At 35.8% G+C, this 18,201-nt stretch overlaps 1 protein-coding gene across 1 annotated transcript in view; it reads right to left on the bottom strand.

Annotated features, from left to right (window-relative positions):
* Positions 1 to 18,201, bottom strand: part of nmo (serine/threonine-protein kinase nemo) — a 156,148-nt gene that overhangs the window by 3,951 nt on the left and 133,996 nt on the right. Inside the window, 6 exon segments of the mRNA XM_068773304.1 lie at positions 2 to 30; positions 2,597 to 2,690; positions 2,974 to 3,193; positions 4,472 to 4,642; positions 5,449 to 5,575; positions 12,482 to 12,650. Of these exon segments, the coding sequence (XP_068629405.1) occupies positions 2 to 30; positions 2,597 to 2,690; positions 2,974 to 3,193; positions 4,472 to 4,642; positions 5,449 to 5,575; positions 12,482 to 12,650 (810 nt within the window).

Genomic DNA, 18,201 nt, shown 5'->3' on the forward strand with positions numbered 1-18,201 from the left:
GGTAGCTCGGATGGATGCGCCACCGTCGAGCTGCAATGTGTGCAAGTGTCAACCTGGGTTAGTAAAGTCGCCAACTCCCTGTTTACCCACACCCACGCCAATTTCATTCGAATACGGACTCATCTAATCATGTACATCGTTTTGGTTTCAATATTACAAGAAGAGACCTAGCTGAAGATCACTGGCGACGGAATACTTTATTGCTACACTGAATCGAGTACAATATTCTTGCATGGGGTTAAAAAAAAGTGTTATTTTTGAATATTATAACTGTGTACTCATAAAGATTAAAATTTTCTAATAAATAATTTAATTTGCTAATGGAGCTAAAAAGTTCTCGGGTGATAACCACAAGTAGGTAGACCAACAATATAGTTAAGTTCGCGGAAAGTCCATGGATCCGGGCAGCGCCAGGCCAGTCATGGTGGCAATCTTTGTTGAGGCCTGTACCAGGCAGTGGGCCTCTATTAGTAGAATGTTGGTGAAATCAATTTACATTTAAAGAATCAAATTTCAATTGAAAATCGACAAACGCATATATTCGCGTTTAGCTCACGCTAATTGGCGTCCAAATCGCATCATAAACTCTCAAAAAGTTAGTAATCACTTTCAAATTAAAAAAAAAAAAACTTTATTACAACGATCGATATATGTCCATAGTCGAGCGAAATAACCGAAAGACCATGCAGATTGCAATCGATTGAAATCAGAACAATTGTTTTTATAATGGCATTTTTAACTACGATAATAAAAGAGAACTCGTACGGCACAGCATCACAAATCAAAACTCTACTGACCAATAGCTACAATAGTAACAAGAGAATAAAAATTAAATCACCACAACCAAGTACTGGGCACTGTGCTCGCTGCACTCTAAGCATGCACTACGCAAAAAATCGAAAAACAAATTGTAACACCTGTTTTCGAAATAGGAATCTAGTGTTAAAGACATTAGATTCAAATATTGAAAACAGTTGCTCTAAAGGTTTACAATAACATTACGGCCCACAATAAACCGAACACAAAATGTAATCCACTCTTAAATATTTGTTAAGAATTCCATTATACTTTTTTAAAACTCTTTAAGGCACTAAAATATTTAGATATATTATTATTGTCGATTATGTATTACCCAATAAAAACTAAAAAGTATTTGTTACAAACACCACAAAAAATTGGTTATTTGCTGTGCGCGTATGTAATCAGAAAATACCCCCCGTGTCATGCAAATTTCCACTAATTATCAATCGACATAAATCGCATGCGATATTCATAATGTAATTTAACTATCGCATACGACTCTTTATAAATTATTCGGCCTGATATAAACGGTGAAATGGTGGATCACTGAGCATGCAATTCAATCGAACGAGAATATAACGAAAATACGATCAACCCTTTTGAAATAAAACTAAAGCCGTTCGCGAAGGCAACTCTAGCGATATTTGAAAAATAAACTTAGAAGTTCAATACATACTTTTTATATTGATCAACTTGATATTTACTTATTATAAGTGCATTGAATTCGTGAATGCTTGTATAGTTTGAGTATCGAGATTCACAATTGTACGTAGACGTTAATTTCGGCGCGGCAGATCGCGCTGTAGTGCTGCCTTGTCGAACGGCGTCCGCAAGTGCAAACATACTGTACGTATACAGACAACACAGGCTATTGCGTGCGGGCTTACTGGGGCTCAATCGGCGCTAGGCAGCGCACAGAAATATCACGGGAGACAGTAGTAGTATTTTTGCCGCTGTCTTGAAAGGGGAACAAACTTTTGCTTTCGAACTCGCTCTAGAACTGCCGCAAACACACAAAAAAAAGCATAACGTTATTAGCGACTACCGTGACGTCGGATCGGAAGCGTGGAAGGCTCCACCATTTCAATAGGGTTGATTTTGCTGGAATGCAACGGTAATTTGCGGAGCGAAACGTATTTGTATAAAAACGCGTTTACAAACAAAATCGCAAAATCCATGCACAAGTCGGGCTCTCGCAAAATCGACCCGTAGGCGCGTAAAGTTATTGTGACGTTTTATAAAAAAATAAGGCACAATTTTACCTACAATACTCAACTACGTAAGGCGGTGACTGGATGGGAGAGACGGAAGGCGGGGTAAGGATTTCGACATAGGCTAACTTCTGCGACCACCATTGCTTATCTACGTCCGTGTCCGAACGGTACGACACCAATGCATATTTAATACTTTACGTAAAATGATCGTGACACTGACGTGCACACACAAAAACAGATCGCACCGTGCCACAACTAGTTGTGATGACCGTTTGCTTTGTCTGATTTATTATCGTTACAATACGTGGAGACAACATTGCGAACCATAATTCCACAACTGTCCGCTGATAATTCATAAACAAAACGCCAGCGATTATGTGACACGTGTCATTTTGACAGTTGACAGGTGTCAAGAGCGGCAACGTTGTCTGCACGAGTAGGAAGGAACGGGGCGGCGTGGCCCTGAACATGGGTGCGGGTGGTCGCTATATAGCTGAGCGTGTTAGGTTACGTATCGCAAAGAAATCACCTAGTGTCGGTTGGTTGTTGGTTGCGGTTGGTTGTTGGTGGCGGCGCCTTACCTTGCGAAGCTCTTGAACGCCGCGGACTGCGGATTGATGCACAGAGGGACCCGCGACGTCTGCAGTTGCTCCGCTATGAACTTGTGAATCTCCTCTGCGGATTGATTAAGCGGTTCGTTATAGATAATTTGTTTCTTCACTTGTCACTTAATTTGTTTTTGCCGAGTACTGTCAGAGAATCTACTGGCGGATATTTTCTTTTAGTTGGATATTCACTATCCAACAGTAGTGCGTAAGCATCTGCAGAAATTACTTGGCAAGTGATACGTCACCTCATATGTGGTGACGACTGAAAAGGTGCATTTCGAATGATAACCCTTTAGCTCGAGTTTTATAGGAGGCTAATGAAAAGTTACTTGTATTTCTGTCGGCTTTACCTTTGACCTGGTGGACGGTGGTGAGCTTGCGCTCCCAAGCGTCGTGGAAGGCGTGCGGGGCGACAGGCTCGAGGTCGGGCGAGTAGTGTCGCGCGGCGGGCGGGGCGCTGTAGCAGCACTTGCACATGCACGAGTGGTAGCGCAGCCGTCCCTCCTCCAGGTACGGGTGTGCCAGCGCGTCCACCACCGAGATACGCTTCGACGGGTCGAACACCAGCATCTGCGGTTGCACATAAATCCCATGATATTATTTATGCAAATTAGATCCAAAACAAATTTGACTAGAGAAAAGAAAGCTTTCGATAACTAGATTAATAAAGCTTATTAAAAAGACGAGTGACTATTTTCAAAAGATTTTAATATGTTACATAGTTATTATTAGTCTTATTTTTTGCCTACTTTAACAAGATAAATAATTATAATAGTAATGCTTGCAACAAATACGTTAGAATAATTTGTGCCATCATCATTACTTCCTTAGAAAGTTTTCTACTGTCGTCTACATCCTGCTTCCAACAAAGAGGTGCCTCCCTCCCTCATTTTTTCTACCAGGACTGTCTTTAATTGGTCTACATGAAGCGTTTTCTATCCACCTTGCTGCGGGGCGTCCTACGCTGCGCTTGCCGGTCCGTCAACTCTAGAACCAGCGATCTTAAGGCTGCAGCGGCCATCTATTTTGCCCGCTATGTGACCTGCCCATTGCCACTATAGTTTACTAATCTGCTGCGTGTTGTTCGGTTACTTTCATACGCCTACGGATATCCTCATTTCAACGATGTCAGAGAGAAATTCCGAACATAACCCTCTCCACAGCTCCTAAAGGGATTTAAAAAGACGGGTGACTATTTATTTTATTGATTTAAATTGGCATCAGGGTAATCTATGAATCATACGCCTAAATAATTGGTAAATCTTTGTACCCAAATGACTTGGACCGTTGTTTTAATTTCCGAAACACTTATAATCGAGTTAGTTTTGTTGGGAGTAGTTAAGTTTCAGTCAATAGTGAATCAGATGATTCTGATTTAATTTTATTTAGTAAGATTATAAAGGACTTGTTTTGGGTACTTTCTGTGTTCACAGCTGACATTAACTTATAATTTTTAATATACGCAAAGTACTCAAAATGACCGATACCGACCCTTAAAGGGCTAAATTGGTTTCCCAAATAACAATGATTCAAACGAAAATTTTGAGTATCGACAAGGTCTTAAAATCGACCTCTATTTTTTAACACAATTCCTTATTTGATGATATTAAATTTCCAAATAATAATAAAAATTTATTGCGTCAACACTTTTTATAAGAACCACTTATGTTTTAATAGGACACAAGAAAAATTATAGTAAATCTCATGTTTTACAGGAATATAAATATATTAGGTGGTTGATATTTATTTACATAGTTTATAAATATATATAAAATAATCGTATAAAGACCAGAATAGACAGCGATCTAGCTTTACTGTTTCGAAGATGATGATTGATGATTACAGTACCTGTGCAAGAAGATGCACGGCCTCGTGCGTGGCCTGCACGGACAGTGTGTAGAGAGCCGCGAGGGCGGGAGGGCGCGGTGCACGTCGCAGCATGTGTGCACGTGCGCCGGCGCACGCATGCCGCATGTCTTCCAGCGAAGGAGTCCCCAGCAGTTCCGTTATCAACTCCAACTGAAGCAAATAACAAACGTTATAATCTTTTAAAACCTACTTTTGCTTTGTAGTTTTGCTGTTTGGAGAATCGTCGTAACGATCGGATCTCTCTCTAAGTTGTTGCAAATATTGATTTATAGGTATTTCTGAGAAGAACTTGAACTCAACTGTTTATTCGGAAAACTGGGCGTTAAACTGTATTTTGAGATATTCATTTTACTCTAGACGAGTCTTTCGAATAAAATACATTACAAAATATTATATTATATAGAGAGGATGGTCTTGCCAATTATTCAAAGATTAATTATTGCCTTTATCAAGTTGTACAATAATGGAAATCGTTGCTTTTGAAAATGAAAGAAATTGCTACTGCATAATACTTATGCGAAGAACTTATTGATGTCTGTTAAAAATACTTTACTTTATACGTATACGGTCGGTGATTTATCCATAAATTTAAAGAAATATGGATCAAACGATTACAATAAAAGCATATAAATGGATTTATTAAAAATTCTCCATCATCATCATCAGCCGAAAGACGTTCACTACAACACATACGCTTTCCCCAAACACCGCCATGATGACCGGTTTCATACTGCTTGCATCGTGGTAATTTGCGCAACCTTGACTATGTCGTCGGTCCACTTTGTGACGAGAAAATTTCGGCCCCAATAACCATCGCTTGCTCGCCACTACAGACCCTTGAATCTTGATTCTTTTTCAGATTTCCTCAATTCTTCTTTCTATCTCGCAGCGACGCGATAAAAGGATGAAAAAATGGACATTGCTGCAATACAATAACACCAAATGCATTATATTACCTGCTGTACAGGGCTCTGTGCTTGGAAGAGAATGCGCCGGCCAAGGAGTTCGCCGAATATACACCCTACAGACCACACGTCGACAGCGGCCGTGTAATGATTAGCGCCCATTAAGATCTCCGGTGCTCTGAAAAGTTTCAAAATAATGAAATTTAATAAAATTGCAATTCTCATCTATTAATATAGTTTTCTATACAGTTTCGTTATCATTTCATCTGCAGGACTTCCACCGCTGGACATAAGTGTCCTAAAAGGACCGGCTGAAAGCGACATCAATCGCCTCCCGATCACCTTCACAAGGTCTATCCATCTTGTGGGTGTACCTCTTCTAAGTTGCTCCACTCTAAAACCTTAAAAACTACGGCGATTACGTGTTCACAAAACAAACAGTGCTAAAAAAAAATATTTTTAACGGGTTCTTTTTGTTATGTACTATTTATTTCTATAAAATGCTGGTTTCTCAAAAGTAAAATCTATGAAACAAACCTAACTACCATGTAATTACCATTATGAACAGAAAAAATTTATTATTTACTTTTAAAACCTTTTTCTGACACTGTGTTAAAGTAAATATGAATGGTGCCAATAAAAATTACCATTACCACGCATTTTAAAAATATCGTCAATGTGAATTAAAATAAAATAACTTATTAGTGTGTGTAGATACGCTCCGATATACTTATTAAAAAATCAAATATAGGATCTGTAACAGGAGATCCTTTAAGACATTAATTTTAGATTCGGTAATTTCAAAATAATCTTTCATCAAGTTATAATATAGAATTACTAATTCTGTCTGTATATTTAATGCTCCTTTTGTATCTCGATAAAGGTGCTATGTAATATGAGAATTATTAAAAGCGTTAGTTGCGTATCTATAAATTATTATGTTCGGTTACATAAACGATAGCAACAATGAATCGGCGGGGTTGATTATTATAACGAGCATTTGGATGTGTCATTAGGGATGAATATAAAATATTAAAAACAAAATTATACGTTTTGTGCAGTGCAGCTGACTTTAAACACGAGCCCTTTCTTATTACATGTTTAATGGGAATGTATAATAAGTGGTGCCCGCAATTCATCGTTTGCCGAATGGCATTAATGATATACTTTTTGTTGGCTTGGGTGGCAGCCACCGCTGTCTCTATTATAATTCGGTTTTCCTTGTAAATAATTGAACAATAAACTATCATTTTCAGAAGCGCTGCCAGAAAAGAAATCAATACAGCTCCCGGTTCGATCTGAACTACAACAACTTTTTCCAGTATTGTGGCGTTGATTAGTCTTCTAATGAAACTGCTGTTGGGACAACAACTCCGTTGAGAGTAGAAATGCAGCCGTAATTCACAATACCCGATCAGTGCGGGTATGTTTCCCAAGCGTAAACATTGCAAACATTGTTACAGGTGAAAAAGCTTTAAAGGGGTGAATGTATATTTCGTTTGTTCTTTTAAATCTATTTCCAACCAACCTGTAAAATTTGATCACATGGAAATGGTGTTACATTATTTAGACCAAAAACTTCTGGAAATATCGGAAGCTGCAGGGATAAATAGTAAACAAAAATTAATTTTGATATGTAGTAATCTGAATTTTAAAAACCCTTTTCATTACTCTATCGACATAACATTTATCATTTCACAACTTTAGTCAATAAATATTACAAAATAAAATAACCTTATAAGGTAGAGGATTTAGAAAATAAATATAAACCACTTTTGTTTTATGAATATTGACTAAGAAAAGGCTAGTCTAAAAAAGAAACTAAACATAGCTTTGTCAATTGTCTCCCTTAAATATATAATTTGCGCAAAAATGTCGTAAATTTATTTATTTTATTCTAATAATGAGCAGTGGTAAGCTAGCTGTAGAGGACTAAGACTTAAAATCGTAGAGTCGCGGGTTCAATTCCTGACTTACAATCTTATATAATTCGTACTTCGTGCACTAATTATATGAGATTACCACTGCTTACAAACAAGTTATCACACTGCAATCACCAACCCGTCAATCAAGCGTGGAGATGATGGTATATCCCTCAATATTTATCAGTGGGATAGGCCTATGTCTTGTATTGGGTGTCTATGGACTGAAACGAAGATGACTATTATTATATTAACGAAGCACAATTTATAGGAATCGCATGAGCAAACGCCTTGAATTTTAGAAATTTTAGGTTAAAGAGAACCACGTCCCATATCGGGGCCGCGGACGCACAACAAAGGTCGTTCATACTCAACCCACGGCGCTTCGTTTCGCAGCCTTCAATTCGCCATTTACTTAGAATCGAAGATCAGCACTACGTGACTTGAAATAATAAACACCTTTATGCAAGACTAGTCTCTTGGACCAAACCAAATTGTTAAATACAACAACGTTCATATTGAAACATTTAATAATAATAATTAAAAAGTTGATATGAATTAATATAAACGATCATGATTATAAAAAGATTTATACTAATTTTTTTTATACTGACATACGAGGTGTGATCAATAATACAGTGAAAGTTTTTTTTTATACCAAGAATTACTATGTACCCGGCGAGAAATATTGCACATCGACCGTTGGAAAGAGACAATCAGCTAATTTATTTTACTCCAATCAAAAGCCACCACTTATAAAAAATTTAGGGTATTTTATACAAAGAATAAAAATAATTATCAAAAGAAGCAAATGGTACTTGTTTTAACAGCTCCTAATAGATACCGGACTGTTTGTATTTCGTGCGACGGAGCTCGACGAAGCCAAAATTTGCCGATTGTCTCTTTCTAAAGGTCGATGTGCAAAATTCATCGCCGGGTACTATACGTCTATTTAAATGAATACGTTTGATAGTCTAATTCATCGAGATAGTCTGTACTAAATTTTAAAAGTTGCGACTTGTCTATCAGCTGCCACATTTAGAAGAGTGAGGTCAAATTCGCTATATTTTGAACAACGCGTTAACGTAAAATTTTGTTTTATTTGGACAAAGAAACTTGTGGGATCGTTCCTAGGCCTGGTAAGTCTGGAGGTAGTAACAACACGAAGTTCGAAGTAGAAGTGTGTATATCCATAGAGTTTCGTCCATTTTCGTCCGTATTTACACCGACGTAATTGAACAATTTCATGTCTGTGGAATTCTCCTTATCGATGTGCCGCTGACGATGATGCAATTTTGCCCCTATAAGCTTATCAAATGTTAAAATTTGTAGTGTGTGGTGATAATATGGTTACTTTGAATATTGTTTTCAGGTAGTATGAGCGACTCAAAAGCGGGAATGAATCAGTTAAAGATGAACAAAGGTCGGGTCGTCCTTCGACCCCAAAAACCGACGAAAATGCGATCAGAGTTCGTTCCAAGGAGAACGAATATGAACGAATATGAACTCCGAATATTAAAAAGGCTTACTTCGTGTACGATATGATGTACGGAAATAGTAACGGAAAATTGGCGAACGGCTTTCGTCTCCATCAAGACAATGCACCGTATCACACATCGCTGCTACTGATTTGCAAATTTTTGACAGAAAAAAGAAAATACAGAATTTAGTAACATGCGATTTCTGGCCCTTATCAAAAATAAAAACCGTGCTGAAAAAGAACAGTTTTCACGGATATCCCGACATTGAAAGAGCAACAACAGAGCAACAGAAAAGCCTACCGAAAGAAGTATTTCAGACGTGCGTCCGGTCGCAGAATCAACGTTGGGATAAATGCATCGCTGGCCGAGTACTTTAAAAGTGATTGATTTAAATTGGATGTAAACTTAATACTTTGTTCGATATAAAATTAGTCACCGTATTTTGGATCATATCATATTTTAGAGTACTGAACAGAGTGATTGGTTATAGATGTAAAAAGTTTAAAGTGTTTAATGTTTACCTGATTTGTCAGCAAAAATCTTTAAAACTTTTACACGTATTTCAAGCCAAACTGTATAAAGCGATCACTCTGAAATATGTTACGTAATTTATTATTACAATTTTTTTATAGGAATGCGAATTAAGAGAGGGAGGTCACTGGGTGCGAGCAGCGCAAGACCAGCAATCGTGGAGATCATTGAGGGAGACATATCTTGCAGTGGGCGTCTATAGGCTCCTATGATAATGATGATGATTGAAATGCGACAGGAAAATAACTTCAAGCAGTACAGCCTAGAGAGACAGATAAGTAACAGCTATTAATTTCAATATGTTGTATTCATAATTATGAAAACGTTTTTTCTTATTATATTATCATTACGTTTTTCATTATATTTGTAACTATTAACTTTGCAGAGAGTGTAACCTTCTTTATTTGACAGCAAATGCGCGATACATTCACCATTTTAATACTTACACACTTATTTTCAAATAGCCTGTCGTAGATCATATCCGTATAATTTCGTTGCAACTAGCGATCCATATCATCGACAACAATGCGAGGATTCTGCCCTGTATTTGCCAGCAACAAAGTTCCAAATGAAATATGTGTAGATTTAGTTCGTATGGAATTCCGGAACAAAGTTTAATATCCCGCAGATGGCCCAACTGGCACTGCCTGCTGGGGGGAGCGTTCGGGCGTCGACAAGTTTCTGCCTTTTGTCACCTATCACACTATATAAGTACATACATATGACAACAAATGGTTTAAGTAACGCACAGAACATTTAAAAATATATTTATATATCCATATAAACCTAAATGGATAAACAGATTTATTGCTTGTAAATAGGTGTAAAAGCTTGAATGGGTTATAAATCATTTGCTGTCAATTAATATATGCTTCACTATCTAAATCAATGGTAATTAGACCAGACCAACCACCATAATACTACAAACAATTCCAATTTTTCATAAAAATTATAATTTTAATTTCGAACAACATAAATTCGAAATTACAACTCGCCAGCAAACGTTCATAAATAAAATGTATTTTCGAAATACTTTACGTCCTCCGTATATTTTACACATTAAATATACCCCTAGTTTTCATTTACTATATAATGTCACGAGACGAGTAGGTCATTCACCTATTGGTAAGTGATACGTGAGTTAATACCACTGCGGTGTTACAGAGGGTTTCGTATTACAATATCCCACTGAGACATGCGGTAGGTGTAATGTCGCGGTGCGTATTTCTGCCGCTAAACATTAGTGCGTAAACGTTAATTTTGTTCGGTTTCAGAGCATCGTTGCTACAGTTCGTTCGTGTTAAAAATGTGCCCACTTCGCGTGCCCAGCTGTGTCTCGTAACCAAATACATAGTTCCTGTCAATTTGAATTTCTAGAAAGCTCGATAATCATTTTAAAACGCGCCGACTATAAGTCTGTCAAACACTAGTTCCGTTAAATTCTCGGTATTTACTGGCCCGAGAAAATGACCAATTAGTCTATGGGAACGCTGCAATGAGATTCCAATCGACCGGCAGATCGAATGCCGGAAATGGAGCTGGAAAGGCCACAACGCTCCGAAGGGACACTCACTTTTCACCGAGACAAGCTCTAGATTGAAATTCCCAAAGATAGCGCAAGCATGAGAGTCTCAAGCTGTTCTGACGGCCTATCGCAGTGGCGCAACAAATTGGGAAGATATCGTTCGATTTAAAACGCTAAGCTCGTCTAGGATGGTGACACCTTGTAGATGCCCTCGCCCTTTGCTATATTGGGGGACATAGGAACTTAAGCCATATTTTTAATTGGGAATGATGATTTACTGTATTTTTATTGCAAACAGACTTGAGGTAAATACATTGTATTCAATGCCTGTTAAGCAAATAGTAACTTATTGCTATCAGCCAGCTTAACCGCGTCTTTTGACGACAACTCACTATTTTATTTACACAAATATATGCATATGAAATACATATGAGATGAGCATTTTAACAGTTTCTTCGTGTTCTAATATTAAAAATACATTGCTGAAACAATATCAATTTATACAATCGGATAGACTGCAATCAACACCAAAGTCCATTTAAGCTCACCATATAAGATTGGCTTCCTCTCAAGCGAAATATTCAAATGCGCAACACATATACGAACTGAATAGTGAATTGGAACATTAACCCAAAAACAAGACAAAAACCTACATCTACAAAGCATACATTTTGCATTATGTTCATTGCATTTCTACTGTTACTTTGTGAAATAGCTATTTTATATCACGGTAGAAGTAAATTTTGTGTTGTCTTTATATAAATTAATTACAGAGAGAGCACGTGGTAATTTCAAGCTGAACTACATATACAACTGAAAAAAAAAATGTTTAATATTTCATTAATTTAAAAATAATATTGATTTATTTCTTAAAATATAGGTAAATAATACCATTCGTTTTACTACAGGGCATACATACATAATATACAATTTATAAGTTTAGTATATAATAAATTATAGGCAAATTCTGTAAGAATTAATAAATTTGCGCACAATGTGTCCTCCGAACTGATTTCTTAAAACTAGCCGCCGTCGATCTTTAATACAATTTAATTAATAAATAAAAAAATACTTTACATGACATAAATAGATGTAAAAATATTTTCAATTATAAATAAGGATTTACTTGGACTTGTTATGACCTAGTATTTAGTTAATGGCGAGGCGAGAAAATCATAGATCTTTCTCTTTGAGAATCTATGTGGGCCTTTGTTAAGAGTGTCAATCAATACACACAATACTAACTTCGTCTAAAGGTATCAATGTTACGTGGGCATCTATATCACCTATATGCATTGTATTAACCACACAGCAGCTTCAGTATCTAAAATGAAATGTAAGAAAACTTTGAAGAGGTGTATGTATAGCTCATTCCCTGTCAATTATTGTACGGTAGATCCTCGGTAGTATCGGATAACTTCGTATTAAAATTAATTCTTGTTTACTGAACAACTGTCAGAAATTATTAGCATTTCGCATTCAAATAGAATAAATTAATTAATGTGACACATTTCAGTGATCGCTTTATATGGGGGGGGGGGGGATAGGTGTAAAAGTTTTTGTTGATAAATTCAAATAAAACTTTGCACATGTACAAATAAAAGAAGACATATGATTCTCTTTACCTATAGTACTGTGTAACAACTTCCTGGGTCATGTTCTTCGTGGCGTCCGGTTCCTCGACGCGAGCCAATCCGAAGTCGCAGATCTTGAGCACGCAGTTGCTGTTCACGAGGAGATTGCCGGGTTTTATGTCGCGGTGCAGGATTCGGGCCGAGTGCAAGTACTTTAGGCCTGAAGAAAAAAAAAATTTTTTTTATCAAAAATAAAAGTCCAAACCCCATTCGAGTTAAATTTTCCATAAACTACGAATAAACGTGTAGTAGTAGTAGTAGTAGTAATAGCCTGTAGGTCATGACAAAGCCATTAAGGTATAAGTGTTTTAGCGGTTATTAAACCATTAAAATTTACGAGCAGTAAAGAGCAGGTGGTTTCAGCTTAGCGACTGCCACAAATGCTTGCAGGAACCGAAGCTCGGTAAGGACTGACAAACCTGGATGGATTTAGAGTAGGCCTTTACCAGCAAGGGATGTACAATAATTTAAAATACATACACTTGCATACATACATAACAATATTAAACCCAGAATTAATACCTAAGATAAGTAATATTTTTAATATAAAATACTGCGTGAAATAAAATAGTTATTTATCATTATCATTATTATTCTATAGTCCTCACACATTACAATAACATGAATATTAATAGCAAGGTAATTCAGTTTCGTAAAGACGTTTAAAATTTCGTCAACACTAGGACGTTCGTTCTATTCCGTTTAATTTACCTTCTAACATGGAATATTACTGAGATGCTTCACTTGAAAAACCTGCCACTAGTTTTACAAGAAATATATTATGTAAAGACCGGTATAAACACACCTTTGTAACATTGAAGTAAGCTATTGGTACTATTTATTATATAGTAGATGGAGAGTTGCTAAGGTTTTAAATTTAAAACCTAGAAAATATCAAATAGCATACTTAACTAGATCCAGTTATATCAAAGTACATCTTATAAATGCCATAATAAACTTTAATAGTGATATTACCATATAGTTAGGTGATAAATCCATTTTAAAGACATTAATGGAGTCCTATATTGTCATGTTCGATTATTCTCTATGTATACATTATGGTTTATATTAGTCAGACGACGCTCGTGCTCACCAAGTTGCGGTCTATTTGAATATTCATCACAGCGACAGAAACATTTCTCTTTATATCAACATATATTTAAAAACATACTTATCTTATTATGTGTTAAATACACGTATGATCACTCGTCATCTTTCAATTTAATTAAAACACGTTTAATGTATATTTTAAGATAATGTTCGACATCAAACATAGACTATAAATTATAGGTATGTTTCTATATTACAGAATATATAAAGATGTTCATTAAGAGAAACGAAGAAACTACAAAATCTTATGAAGTAATATGATCGATAATAAAGTTATTCTGGTTCAATATCTTTGATACAGAATAGACTAAACTATTGTAAATTGCTCTCACGTGCGACTGAATTCAAAATCTAGTTTTTTCCGGTTCCATCGGGTTGATATTAGCACTCGTAGATTTCCCGACTATGGCACTCGGGTCCCGCAATACGTTGTATTGCTTCACGACGTAAAAATCCCAAGTGAAGCTCCGTCCCAGTTCTCGGTTATACGAAACGGTTTTCGAACAGTGCGCCAGATTTTGTAGTCATAAATAATAGATGACAAGGGCGAGAATTTTGCTCGTTAGAGACGCGACGATGCGCCGGCCCGGTCCCCCGAGATTGTCACAAAAAGGTTGGATTACAATAAAAAGAGAATAAGTTCGTGCGGAGGTACGATAACGTTATTACTTTTTAATGGGAACTTTCTAGTGCAGACATATTCATATTTGATTTTACAATACGTATTACGATACTCATTATGTCCACAATAATGTTATTTTATTTTTGCTACACATAATTATATCTAAATTTTTTTCCTTTTGTTAAAGTTTCATAAAATTATATTTTTAAAAATATTTCTATTGTAATAGTTAAGTTTCTTCGTTTTAAATAAACCTAAATTTTGTCGAGATTAAGAAAAGACTAACGACACAATGAATATTTATAAAGCTTATAGTTATAACTTCATACAATAAGCTACACGAATTTTCATCACAGAAAAGCATGACTCAAATATGATTCAACAACTAACTGTGGTTATATACCTCAAGTAAATTTATAGAGTAGTCAACGTCCAAAAGTTAGACTATTTCAGAAAATTTGCTATTCTAAACATCGCCCATCCAACCACACGGCGCTGTGCAAGCCGCAAGCCTAAGTACGTTCTCTAAGTTAGAAATACCCGTGAGAACGCAATTTGACTTGCTTTACGTAAGAGGAAGCTTATGAAATACAAAGCTAGATTCGAATATATATGTAGATATAACGAAACTTCGTTTACGCTTTGAAATAGAACGTTTGGACTCTCTGGTTGGCTGCGATAAAGAAATTTTTGTATTTGTCCATTTATGCATAGTACACTGAGTTTTTATACCTAGCGATTGTTTGAATTTTTGGTAAATGGCCTTTGTAGTAAATACAACGGAAGCGTATACTATTGCCATCGAATGTTTCAGCAGAAAACTTTTTTATTTCAATTTGATTTTTGTAGTTTTTAGTAGCCGTTACCAGTTTTTTTAAGACTACAGATGGGTAAAAGTGTACAGCTGTAATCTCTTTCAAATGTTTAAGCAGGGGGCAGGAACTTCAGTTCGAGCCATATTTATTTACATCAAACAGTAGTGAAATAAATAGGATACGACTAATTCCGTCCCAAGGTGACAAAAACCAAAAGTGTGTTAGTTGGCAATATTTAGGATATGAACTGAACATGCGTCATCTCTTTATGATATATAAAACATTCCCTCCATTTTTATAGCAAGGAAACCACTTTAACCTGTTGGTCTGTTGAATATGACACTGACAATTTCTTTTGAAGTATACTTTGAAATATGAGTTTGTTTGACTATTGATGCAGAACTAAGACAATGAAAAGGTTATTGTCCATTGCTCAACAATATTAAGTGACGTAACCCCTCGTTAAGATACAACATAATAAAGCAATGTATTTAAATTATACTTAAAGCACAGATCTCCCTTGAGCCACTAAACCAAAAAAAATTTTTTTAACAATTTTAAATTTTAAATAGATGTCTATAATATTCTACTGTAAAAAATAATTAGATACATTATTAAATTCCAGGTGAAGCAAGATACAACGTGTGAGGTATTCGAATTATTTTTGTAGCGAATTATACATCATTAGGTTTAACATTGAAAATGTTTATTTATTACATTAATATGTAATTATTCACGTAAGAGGATTAAAAATATAAAAAAAATATCTTCATGTGACTGACTTATCTGATCTTATGTACAACTATCCTTTATAAACTACTTTCACGATTATTGACATTTATTTGATACATTTGATAAAAATTTGTGCAAAAAATAGTAAACTTTAAGATACATTAGTTTTTAATATATTAGTAAATGGTGGCAGGTTTAGGTTTTACATGTTTCAAATTTGTCCAATAGGTAAGTTAATAAATTATGTCAAATCAATTATCCATAGTGAATTAATGTGACAAAGTTAATTAAGTTTAGAATACACCAAGCGAGTTGAATAAACAAATGTCATAGTAGCCCAATTATCTGTTGTAAGATTTGTACATAGGTAATAAATAGATAAATAGAGTACACAGTAGAAGGACCACACAATTTCGGCAAGAGGCTGCCGAGACACGTGATCCAAGTAGGTACGGCTGCCGGTGCCGTCTGCGACGTCAAAACAAATTAACGACAGCTCGCTGCCTCGCAACGGCTCTAATTTCCCAGCGGGTGAGCCACAGTTCACCTACGCGACCCACGACTGAGTTTCATAATAAAAACAGATGATGTGGGCTGAAACCATTCCCCGCAATCGAAGTTAGCAAAACGAGGTCAATATCGTCTCGAATTTCAATAGTTTATAAATAGATCGAAGTGTAGTTAATAAATATACATAATTCTTGGTTGTTTATCTTTATTTTGCACCGTTCATGAAAAACTGGTCGAGTTTTGAACGAGTTGATTCTGCAGGTGTCTATGACCTGCTCTTCTTAGTGCTTCCGTTATTGAGAGGCTGCACAGAGTCCGACTTCCGTCCGTTTTGGTCTACATCTGGCCGAAGTAGCACAGAATCCTCTTGTAGCAGATGGTGGAGAGCCTGGTCTTATACGGAATAGATCGAGAAGAGATGTGTTTTTTTGTCTGCCCGTTGTATGCGTAGCATCTTTCGCTAACACCTCATCCCAAAACCGAGAATCTTCCTTCGGTCTGCCGTGCCGATTGTCCAGAATTCAGATGTGTATAAAAAGATAAAGAATATTAGAGTTCATACTAGTCTCATTTTTGTGGTGTACATAATATACATAAAAAATTTCGGAACATAACAAATTTCCAAGTATGTACTGACTAATCACGTTATCTCTAGAATTATAATTCTTAGAGAATTGAAATTATAACAGGAATATTCCTTAAATTTCACCTACAATTGGGTTGAGAGAGAGTCTATTAAAAATGATTGTTTAGAAACTGATACGTAAGAATATCATATTAGTCTTTTTATCCTGTTTAATGAAATATAATGAATTTTATATAATTACACCCGCAAAAGGCAGTGCGGGCCACGCCAAACAGACGGGGATATCTAATGATATATATATATATATATATATATATATATATATATATTTCATTATCCACTGATACGTGTAAAGTTTATACTTATTATTCGTCCACAGTTATGTCCATTCGGTGTGTATTTCATAAACTTATTTGTAATTTTTGTTAACTGGAAACAAATAATTATAGTGAAAGCAACAAACACAAAGTATGGAGAGACTCAAGAGAAAATCGCGCCGTACGGTAATCTTTCACAATTGTCACATCAAGTACGTAGTACACGCGTTGATGATTAATAATAACTCTACAATTATTTTTGTATAATATGCGAATCCCCGCATTTAAAGACCAAGAAATTTTGTACAAAATAAATCCTAAATGCATTGTCCCTGTAGTGCCATTTTACAGTATAATGTTGCTACAATTTTGCCAGACAAAAAGAGAACGTTTTGTGTGGTTGTTTAGTACTAATATTGTGTTATATTTATGTAAATATATAATTATATAAAAACACTTACGACTCTGACTGATACTATGTACTCGCAATTAAATTCAACGATTTAAAGGATAAACTTTTATTGAGTCATATAACACTTACTTAATATACTTAAAGGTTGAGTTAAAGCAAAAGTTAAGTTAGTAAAATCGTTTACAATAATTTATCTTCGATACTTTTGTTATCATTTTAAAAGTATGTGTTTTTCGATTAGAAAAATATACGTCAGCAAAAACGAAAACAAAATGATAAAAATGTTACAGGTTAGTGTCTCGTAGGTCGAGTGCATTAGTTCAGGTGAGGTCCGAGGTCAACGACCTTGGCTGCAGTGGAGCGCGACGTTCCTGGCTCCTTGCTCACCACGAGGACAATGATCCGATACTAACGCCGTTGGGTCGCCGTCGTTGTCATTTTAATCGCCGCAGTAATTCCGATACGAAAGCACGCTTTGTTTTTGGTACCGACACTGTACGAATAATGTGATTGATATAAGTCACGTCTTTAAACCGTTCGAATGGTTTTAAATTCGTTGTGTAAATACATAATCAATTATCATAATCGTCATGTCAATAGGTAGATG

This window comes from Battus philenor, unplaced genomic scaffold, assembly GCF_028537555.1.
Source record: "Battus philenor isolate CCGP_79_NKW_IND1 unplaced genomic scaffold, ilBatPhil1.0.hap1 SCAF_6, whole genome shotgun sequence".
Taxonomy (NCBI): Eukaryota; Metazoa; Arthropoda; class Insecta; order Lepidoptera; family Papilionidae; genus Battus; species Battus philenor.